This window comes from Fringilla coelebs (genome assembly GCF_963513975.1).
Source record: "Fringilla coelebs genome assembly, chromosome: 37".
Lineage (NCBI taxonomy): Eukaryota > Metazoa > Chordata > Aves > Passeriformes > Fringillidae > Fringilla > Fringilla coelebs.
In genome coordinates this window covers 379,201-389,375 of record NC_140063.1, presented here as the reverse complement: position 1 = coordinate 389,375, position 10,175 = coordinate 379,201, and the positions used below count along the sequence as shown (strand labels likewise).

The window sequence follows — 10,175 nt, the reverse complement described above, 5'->3', positions numbered from 1 at the left end:
AATACCGGGAGCTCTTCAAATTACCGGGACCCCCCCAAATTACCGGGACCCTCCCAGGGCACTGGGACCCCCCCCCAAATAAATACCGGGACCCTCCCGGGGGCACCGGGACCCCCCCCCCAAATTACCGGGCCCCCCCGGGGGCCACCGAGACCACCCCCCAAATTACCGGGACCCCCCCAAATAAATACCGGGACCCCTCCCGGGGCACCGGGACCCCCCCCCAAATTACCGGGACCCCCCCAAATAAATACCGGGACCCCCCCGGGAGCACCGGGACCACCCCCCAAATTACCGGGACCCTCCCAAATTTCGAGACCACCGCTCCCCCCCCCAAATTAATGGGGAGGGGTCAAAAAACCCCAAAATTAATTGGGGGGGGGGGTCGGAATTAATCGGGGAACCCCAAAAATTAATTGGGGGGGGGCAGAAAATCCCAAAATCAATTGGGGGGGGGTCGGAATTGAGGGGGGGATCCCCCAAATTTAATGGGGGGGTGTTTAGGGTGGGGGTGGGGCGGATCCGCTGGCTCAGGGCAATTCAAGCTGGGGGGGGGGGGGAGGGGAGGGAGGGGGAGGGGCCGCCCAGCCCCGCCCCTCCCCCCCCCCGGTATTTTTAGGTCGGCTCCGGTTTCCCGGGGGGGATTCGGTGTCAAATTGGGGGGGGGGGGAGGGGAGGGGAGGGGTCCCCGGGGGGGGTTCCTTGAGGGGGGGAGGGGAGGGACGCAGGGGGGGCACCCCAGGAATGACCCCTCCCCCCCACCCCAAAACATCCGGGGGGAAACTGAGGCACGGGAGAGGAGCCCCTCCCCCTCCCCCCAATGGATTCGCCCCCCCCCTCGTTTTTGGGGGGGTGGGGGAGGGGAGGACACCCCAAATCTTTGGGGGGGGGAGGGGATTTTGGGGGGTCCCTGGGGGGGGTAAAAAGGGGGCGGAGTCATTGGGGGAGGGGAAAGTCGCTTTTATTGGGGGGAGGGGAGGGACCAAAATTGGGGGACCTGGGGGGATCCCGGGGGATCCAGGGGGATCTGGGGGGATCCGGGGGGATCCAGGGGGGATCCGGTCCCTCCTCCAGGTGGGTTTGGGGGCTCTGAGGGGGCCCAGATCCCACTGGATCCCACGGGGGGATCCACCCCCTCCTCCAGGTGGGTTTGGGGGGGCCCAGATCCCCCCGGGGGGGGTCCAGATCCCCTCCCCCAGAGGGATCCGGTCCCTGCTCCGGCATTTTGGGGCTCCAGATCCCACTGGATCCCAAGGAGGGATCCACCCCCTCCTCCAGGTGGGTTTGGGGGGGATCCAGATCCCCCCTGGAGCCCCTGGCTGGATCCTGGGGGGATCCCGGGTGGATCCCAGGCAGATCCCGGGCGGGTCCCGGGTGGATCCCAGGCAGGTCCCGGGTGGATCCTGGGGGGATCCCGAGCAGGTCCCGGGTGGATCCCGGGCGGATCCTGGGTGGATCCTGGGTAGATCCTGGGTGGATCCCGGGTGGGTCCCGGGTGGGTCCCGGGTGGATCCCAGGTGGATTCCGGGTGGGTCCTGGGGGGATCCCAGGCAGGTCCCAGGTGGATCCCGGGCGGGTCCCGGGTGGGTCCCAGGTGGATCCCGGGTTGATCCCGGGTTGATCCCGGGTGGATCCCGGGTGGATCCCAGGTGGGTCCCGGGTTGGTCCCAGGCAGGTCCCAGGTGGATCCCGGGTGGATCCCGGGTGGATCCCGGGCAGGTCCCAGGTGGATCCCGGGTGGATCCCGGGTGGATCCCGGGCGGATCCCGGTCAGACCTGCTGGGAGATGCCCTGGATCCGCTGCAGCACCTCCCCCTCCTGCAGCTGCTCCCAGGTCAGCAGCGACAGCCCCAGCTGGTCCTCCTGCAACGGGAGCGGGAGCGGGATCGGGATCCACCGGGGTGGGGATCCGGGATGGGGATCGGGGATGGGGATCGGGGATGGGGATCGGGGATGGGGATCGGGGAGGGGGATCGGGGAGGGGGATCCTCTGGGGTGGGGATCCACCCTGGGGATCCGGGATGGGGATCCTCTGGGGTGGGGATCGGGGATGGGGATCGGGGAGGGGGATCCAGGGTGGGGATCCTCAGGGGTGGGGATCCGGGGTGGGGATCCAGGATGGGGATCGGGGATGGGGATCCAGGATGGGGATCCGGGATGGGGATCCGGGATGGGGATCCACCCTGGGGATCTGGGATGGGGATCCTCTGGGATGGGGATCCACCCTGGGGATCCACCCTGGGGATCTGGGGAGGGTCTGAGGGGGTCTTGGGGGGGGTCTGGGTGGATCAGAGAGGATCTGAAAGGATCTGAGGGGACCCAGTGGATCCCTCACCTGTCGGAAGGGCTGGGGGGGATCCCCTGGGATCGAGTGGATCCCTCACCTGGCAGAAGGGCTGGGGGGATCCCTCAGGATCCCCTGGGATCTATCTGGATCCAGTGGATCCCATACCTGTCGGAAGGGCTGGGGGGGGGTGGTCCCTCAGGATCCACTGGATCCCTCACCTGCCGGAAGGGCGGGGGGGGGGGGGGGGGGTGGGGGTGGGGTGGGTGGGTGGGGTGGTCCCCTGGGATCGAGTGGATCCCTCACCTGCCGGAAGGGCTGGGGGGGGGGGGAATCCCTCAGGACCCCCTGGGATCTATTTGGATCGAGTGGATCCCTCACCTGCCGGAAGGGCTGGGGGGATCGGATGGGATCCCTCAGGATCCAGTGGATCCCGTACCTGCCGGAAGGGCTGGGGGATCAATTTGGATCCCCTGGGATCGAGTGGATCCCTCACCTGGCGGAAGGGCTGGGGGGATCCCTCAGAATCCAGTGGATCCCTCACCTGGCGGAAGGGCTGGGGGGGATCCCTCACCTGCCGGAAGGGCTGGGGGGATCCCTCAGGATCCAGTGGATCCCTCACCTGCCGGAAGGGCTGGGGGGATCCCTCAGGATCCAGTGGATCCCTCACCTGGCGGAAGGGCTGGGGGGATCCCTCAGGATCCAGTGGATCCCGTACCTGGCGGAAGGGCTGGGGGGGATCCCTCAGGATCCAGTGGATCCCTCACCTGGCGGAAGGGCTGGGGGGATCAATCAGGATCAGATGGGATCCCTCGGGATCGAGTGGATCCCTCACCTGGCGGAAGGGCTGGGGGGGATCCCCTAGGATCCAGTGGATCCCTCACCTGCCGGAAGGGCTGGGGGGGATCCCCTAGGATCGAGTGGATCCCTCACCTGGCGGAAGGGCTGGGGGGATCCCTCAGGATCGAGTGGATCCCTCACCTGGCGGAAGGGCTGGGGGGATCCCTCAGGATCCAGTGGATCCCTCACCTGGCGGAAGGGCTGGGGGGGATCCCTCAGGATCGAGTGGATCCCTCACCTGTCGGAAGGGCTGGGGGGATCCCTCACCTGGCGGAAGGGCTGGGCCATCTCGCGCAGGAACCTCTTGGCCGCCTGCACGGCCTCGTCCACCGTCAGGTTCAGGTGGGACTCGGGCAGGTGCTCCTGGATCCAGCGCGGCAGCTTCCCACGCTTGTCCGCCCGGGCGAAGCGCTGGGGGCGGGAAAACGGGGAGAGAAACCGGGAAAATGGGAAAAATGGGAAAAATGGGGAAAAATGGGGAGAAAATGGGAAAAATTGGGGTTTAATGGCCTGAAATGACCCCCAAACACACCTGGGATCCCCCCAAACACACCTGGGATCCCCCCAACACACCTGGGATCCCCCCAAAGATCCCCCCACGCTTGTCAGCCCGGGCGAAGCGCTGGAATGGGGAAAAATGGGGGGAAAAACCGGGAAAATGGGAAAAATGGGGAAAAATGGGAAAAAAACGGGGAGAAAATGGGAAAAATTGGGGTTTAATGGCCTGAAATGACCCCCAAACACACCTGGGATCCCCCCAAACACACCTGGGATCCCCCCAAACACACCTGGGATCCCCCCCAAAGTTTCCTCCCCCTGCTTGTCAGCCCGGGCGAAGCGCTGGGGGCGGGAAAAACGGGGGGAAAAACCGGGAAAATAGGAAAAATGGGAAAAAATGGGGGGAAACGGGGAAAAAATGGGAAAAAAGGGGTTTAATGGCCCGAAATGACCCCCAAACACAGCTGGGATCCCCCCAAAGATCCCCCCACGCTTGTCAGCCCGGGCAAAGCGCTGGGACAGGGAAAAATGGGGAGAAAAACCGGGAAAATGGGAAAAATGGGGAAAAAACTGACCCCAAATCCCCCAAACTGACCCCAAATCCCCCAAACTGACCCTAAACACCCCCAAACTGACCCCAAACTGACCCAAACTGACTCCAAACTGACCCAAACTGACCCAAACTGACCCAAACCGACCCAAACTGACCCAAACTGACCCCAAATCCCCCAAACTGACCCCAAATCCCCCAGACTGACCCCAAATCCCCCAGACCTTGTCAGCAAACACCATCAGTCCATAATCAGTTTTCCCCCTGAGCGCTCTCCCCACGCACTGCGCCGCCCCAAACTGACCCAAACTGACCCCAAACTGACCCCAAACTGACCCTAAATCCCCCAAACTGACCCAAACTGACCCAAACTGACCCCAAATCCCCCAAACTGACCCCAAATCCCCCAGACCTTGTCAGCAAACACCATCAGCCCGTAGTCAGTTTTCCCTCTCAGGGCTCTCCCCACGCACTGCGCCGCGTGCCGCATGGCGTCGAAGGTCAGGAATTCGCCCTCGCGCACCTGGAGCTGCTCCCGGAGGAATTCCAGCCGGGCCTGGGGGGAAAACGGGGCTGGGACCCCCAAAAACCTCCCCAAAAACCCACAGAGCATCCAGGAACCCCAAAAAACCCCCCCAGGAACCCCAAAAACCCCCCAGGTGCCCCCATCTCAGGTGTTCTCTCACACCTGGAGCTGCTCCCGAAGGAATTCCAGCCGGGCCTGGGGGGGCAAAACGGGGATGGGACCCCCCAAAACCTCCCCAAAAACCTCCCCAAAAACCCACAGAGCATCCAGGAACCCCAAAAAACCCCCCCAGGAACCCCAAAAACCCCCCCAGGTGCCCCCATCTCAGGTGTTCTCTCACACCTGGAGCTGCTCCCGAAGGAATTCCAGGGGGATTTGGGGGGAAAACGGGGCTGAGACCCCCAAAAAACCCCCAGAAATCTCCCCCAAAATCCCCCAGAGCATCCAGGAACCCCAAAACCCCCCCCAGGATCCCCAAAATCCCCCCAGGTGCCCCCATCTCAGGTGTTCTCTCACACCTGGAGCTGCTCTCGAAGGAATTCCAGCCGGGCCTGGGGGGCAAACGGGGATGGGACCCCCAAAAACCTCCCCAAAAACCTCCCCCAAAACCCCCAGAGCATCCAGGAACCCCAAAAATCCCCCCAGGATCCCAAAAATCCCCCCAGGTGCCCCCATCTCAGGTGTTCTCTCACACCTGGAGCTGCTTCCGAAGGAATTCCAGGGGGATTTGGGGGCAAAACGGGGCTGGGACCCCCCAAAACCTCCACAGAAATCCCCTAGAGCATCCAGGAACCCCAAAAAACCCCCCCAGAACCCCAAAAAACCCCCCCAGGATCCCCAAAATCCCCCCAGGTGCGCCCATCTCAGGTGTTCTCTCACACCTGGAGCTGCTCCCAAAGGAATTCCAGGGGGATTTGGGGGGGCAACAGGGCTGAGACCCCCCAAAAACCGCCCCAGAGCATCCAGGAACCCCAAAACCCGCCCCAGGAACCCCAAAACCCCCCCAGGAACCCCAAATCTCCCCCCCAGGTACCCTAAAAATCCCCCAGGTACCCCAAAACCCCCCCCAGGTACCCTCCCTCTGCAGGCCCAGGTGGGATCTGGGGAGGGGGTCCCACCTGAGACCCCCAAAACCCCCCCAAAATCTTCTTAAAAACCCCCAAATCCCCCTAAAAAACCCCAAAGATCTCATAAATACCCCCAAAATCCCCTTAAATCCCCCAAAATCCCCTCAAACCCCCCCAAAACCCCTTTCTCTGCCCAGGGGATCCCCCCAGGTGGGTTTTGGGGAGGGGGTCCCACCTGAGACCACCAAAACCCCCCCAAAATCATCTTAAAAACCCCCAAATCCCCCTAAAAAACCCCAAAAAATCCTATAAACCCCCCAAAATCCACCTAAACCCCCCCAAAATCCCTTTTATCTCCCCAGGTACCCCCCCTGCAGGCCAGGGGACCCCCCCAGGTGGGATTTGGGGAGGGGGTCCCACCTGAGACCCCCAAAACCCCCCCTAAAAACCCCCAAAATCTTCTTAAAAAACCCCAAATGCCCCTTAAAAAAACCCCAAAATCCCATAAATCCCCCCAAAATCCCCCTGAACCCCCCAAATCCCCCCAAACCCCCCCCAAATTCCCTTTCTCTGCCCAGGGGACCCCCCCAGGTGGGATTTGGGGAGGGGTCCCAGCCCAGCCCCCCCTGACCTTGAGGATCCGGCTCTGGGTGTAAACGTAGGGGACCCCGAACATGATCACAGCCCGGCCGTAGTGATGGACTGGGGGGGATCCGGGGGGTCAGGCACCCCAAAAACACCAAATTCCCCTCAAATACCCCAAAATCCCTGAAATTCCTATCAAATACCCCCCAAAAACCCAAAATTCCCATCAAACCCCTTCAAAAAACCCCCCAAATCCCCTCCAAAACCCACAAAAATCCCCCCCAAACCCCCCGAATTTCCCCTTAAATCCCCCCAAATCCCCAAATTTTCCATCAAATACCCCCAAAAAAAACCAAAATCCCCTCCAAAACCCCAAAATTTCCCCTTAAATCCCCCAAAATATGAGAATTTCTCATCAAATACCCCCCAAAACCCCAAAATTCCCATCAAACCCCTTCAAATTTCCCCTTAAATCCCCCCAAAACCTCCAAATTTCCCCTTAAATCCCCCAAAATCCCTGAAATTCCCATCAAATACCCCCCAAAATCCCCCCAAACTTCAAAATTTCCCCTTAAATTACCCCAAACCCTCCAAATTTCCCATCAAATCCCCCCCAAATCCCAGAATTTCCCCTCAAATCCCCCAAAATCCGTGAATTTCTCATCAAATCCCCCCAAAACCCCCAAAAATCCCCCCCAAAACCCCCAAATTTCCCCTTAAATCCCCCAAAATCCCCAAATTTCCCATCAAATCCCCCCAAATCCCCGAATTTCCCCTCAAATCCGCCAAAATGTGCGAATTTCTCATCAAATACCCCCAAAAAACCCAAAATTCCCATCAAACCCCTTCAAAATTACCCTTAAATCCTCCAAAAAACCCCAAAAATCCCCCCAAACCTCAAAATTTCCCCTTAAATTCCCCCAAACCCCCAAATTTCCCCTCCAATCCCCCAAAAAACCCCCCAAAATCCTCCCCAAAATCCCCAAATTTCCCCTCAATGCCCCCCAAAACCCTAAATTTCCCCTCAAATCCCCCAAAAAAAACCCTAAAATCCCCTCAAACCCACCCTGAACACCTCCAAAACCCCCAAAATCACCCCAAAGTCCCCAAAATCACCCCAAATCCCCCAAATTTTCCCCAAATCCCCCAAATTTTCCCAAAATTCCCCAAATTCGCCCCAAATCTCAACAAATTTGATGCCCTCGGAGACTTTGCCCCAAGGCTGGGGTGGGAACAGCCACAAAAAGGACCCCAAAAATCCCCTCAAACCTCCCTGAACCCCCCCAAAATCCCCCCAAAACTCCAAAATCACCCCAAAATTTTCCCAAATTTTCCCCAAATCCCCCAAATTTTCCCAAATTCGCCCCAAATCTCAACAAATTTGATGCCCTCGGAGACTTTGCCCCAAGGCTGGGGTGGGAACAGCCACAAAAAGGACCCCAAAATCCCCTCAAACCCACCCTGAAACCCCCCAAAACTCCAAAATCACCCCAAAATCCCCCAAATTTTCCCAAAATGCCCTGAATTTCCCCAAATCCTCACCGAAGTCGATGCCCTCGGAGACTTTGCCCCAAAACTGGGGTGGGAACAGCCACAAAAGGGGGAGCAGGGACCCCAAAATCCCCTCAAACCACCCTGAACCCCCCCAAAATCACCCCAAAATCCCAAAATTGCCCCAAATTTTCCCAAAATGTCCCGAATTTGCCCCAAATCCTCACCGAAGTCGATGCCCTCGGAGACTTTTCCGCGCGCCACCGAGAGCAGCACGGCCCCGCGGCCGTTCTCGCACGCCTGGGGAGAGGGGACCCCAAAAATTCACCTGGGACACCCCAAAATTCACCTGGGACCCCAAAAATTCACCTGGGGGACCCCAAAAATTCATCCAGGAACCCCAAAATTCACCTGGGACCCCAAAAATCCCAGCCAGGAACCTCAAAATTCCCATCCTGGGACCCCAAAATTCATCTGGGACACCCCAAATTCACCTGGGAAACCCCAAATTCATCTGGGACACCCCAAAATCTCATCCTGGGACCCCAAAAATTCACCTGGGACACCCAAAATTCACCTGGGACCCCAAAATTCACCTGGGACAACCCCAAAATTCCCATCCAGGAACCCCAACATTCACCTGGGACCCCCCAAAATTCACCTGGGACACCCCAAAATTCCCCCAAATTCACCTGGGACCCCCAAAATTCCAGCCAGGAACCTCAAAATTCACTTGGGAACCCCAAAATTCCATCCAGGACCCCCCAAACCCCCCAGGGACCCCCCAAAATCCCCCCAGGACCCCCAAACCCCCCCAGGAGCCCCCCAAACCCCCCCAGGGACCCCCAAAATCCCCAAGGACCCCCCAAACCCCCCCAAATCCCCCCCAAACCCCCCCAGGACCCCCCAAAACACCCCCAGGACCCCCCAAGTCCCCCAGGGACCCCCAAAATCCCCCCAGGATCCCCAAATCCCCCCAAAATCCCCCTGGGACCCCCCAAATCCCCCCTAAATTCCCCCCAAACCCCCCAAAATTCCCCCCAAATCCCCCCAGGACCCCCAAATCCCCCCCAAATTCCCCCCGGACCCCCCAAATCCCCCCAGGACCCCCCAAATCCCCCCAAATCCCCCCCAGACCTCCTGGTACTTCTCCAGGGCCACGCTGGTCTCGGCCCCGTCCTGGGTCTCGATGAAGAGGAGTTTGTTCCTCTGGATGTTCTCCAGGATCCCCTGCGGGAATTTGGGGGATTTTGGGGGGTCCCAGGGGGTCCCAGGGGGTTTTGGGGGTCTCAGGAAGGGATTTCGGGGGTCCTGGGGGGGTTTTGGGGCAGTTTTTGGGGTATCAGGAGGGAATTTGGGGCAGTTTTGGGGTTCTGGGTCTGGTTTGTTCCTCTGGATGTTCTCCAGGATCCCCTGGGGGGATTTGGGGGATTTTGGGGGTCTCAGGAGGATTTTGGGGGGTCCTGGGTGTTTTTCTGGGGGGTCTTGGGCAGTTTTGGGGTCTCAGGGGGGGATTTGAGGCAGTTTTGGGGTTCTGGGTCTCGTTTGTTCCTCTGGATGTTCTCCAGGATCCCCTGGGGGAGATTTGGGGGAATTTGGGGATTTTGGGCAGATTTTGGGGGTCCCAGGGGGGTCTTGGGCAGATTTTGGGGCATTTTTGGGGCAGTTTTTGGGGTCTCAGGGGGGAATTCGGGGCAGTTTTGGGGTTCTGGGTCTGGTTTGTTCCTCTGGATGTTCTCCAGGATCCCCTGGGGGGAATTTGGGGGATTTTGGTGATTTTGGGGGGTCCCAGGGGGATTTGGGGGGTCCTGGATGTTTTTATGGGGGGTCTTGGGCAGATTTTGGGGCAGTTTTGGGGTCTCAAGTGGGAATTCGGGGCAGTTTTGGGGTTCTGGGTCTCGTTTGTTCCTCTGGATGTTCTCCAGGATCCCCTGGGGGGATTTGGGGGATTTTGGGGGGTCTCGGGGGTCTCAGGAGGGGATTTGGGGGCTCCTGGGGGGTTTTGGGGTGAAGTTTTGGGGTCTCAGGGGGGGATTTGGGGGATCTGGGTCTCGATGAAGAGGAGTTTGTTCCTCTGGATGTTCTCCAGGATCCCCTGGGGGATTTGGGGGAATTTGGGGATTTTGGGCAGATTTTGGGGGTCCCAGGGGGGTCTTGGGCAGATTTTGGGGCATTTTTGGGGTCTCAGGGGGGATTCGGGGCAGTTTTGGGGTTCTGGGTCTCGTTTGTTCCTCTGGATGTTCTCCAGGATCCCCTGGGGGAATTTGGGGGGTTTGGGGGATTTTGGGGGTAAAATTTTCAGGAATTTTGGGGGATTTTGGGTATTTTTGGGGT

General features: G+C 59.6%; 1 protein-coding gene across 1 annotated transcript in view; it reads right to left on the bottom strand.

The window, feature by feature from the left end:
- Nucleotides 1–962: 962 nt before the first annotated feature.
- LOC311164789 (general transcription and DNA repair factor IIH helicase subunit XPD-like) overlaps nucleotides 963–10,175 on the bottom strand; it is a gene marked incomplete at its 5' end in the record, with an annotated part of 9,485 nt that continues 272 nt past the window's right edge. The window contains 6 exons of the mRNA XM_084224396.1: nucleotides 963–1,863; nucleotides 3,392–3,535; nucleotides 4,585–4,728; nucleotides 6,397–6,467; nucleotides 8,069–8,141; nucleotides 8,979–9,071. Coding sequence (XP_084080522.1) covers nucleotides 1,771–1,863; nucleotides 3,392–3,535; nucleotides 4,585–4,728; nucleotides 6,397–6,467; nucleotides 8,069–8,141; nucleotides 8,979–9,071 — 618 coding nt within the window. The 3' untranslated portion in view covers nucleotides 963–1,770. The remainder of the gene's footprint in view (nucleotides 1,864–3,391; nucleotides 3,536–4,584; nucleotides 4,729–6,396; nucleotides 6,468–8,068; nucleotides 8,142–8,978; nucleotides 9,072–10,175) is intronic.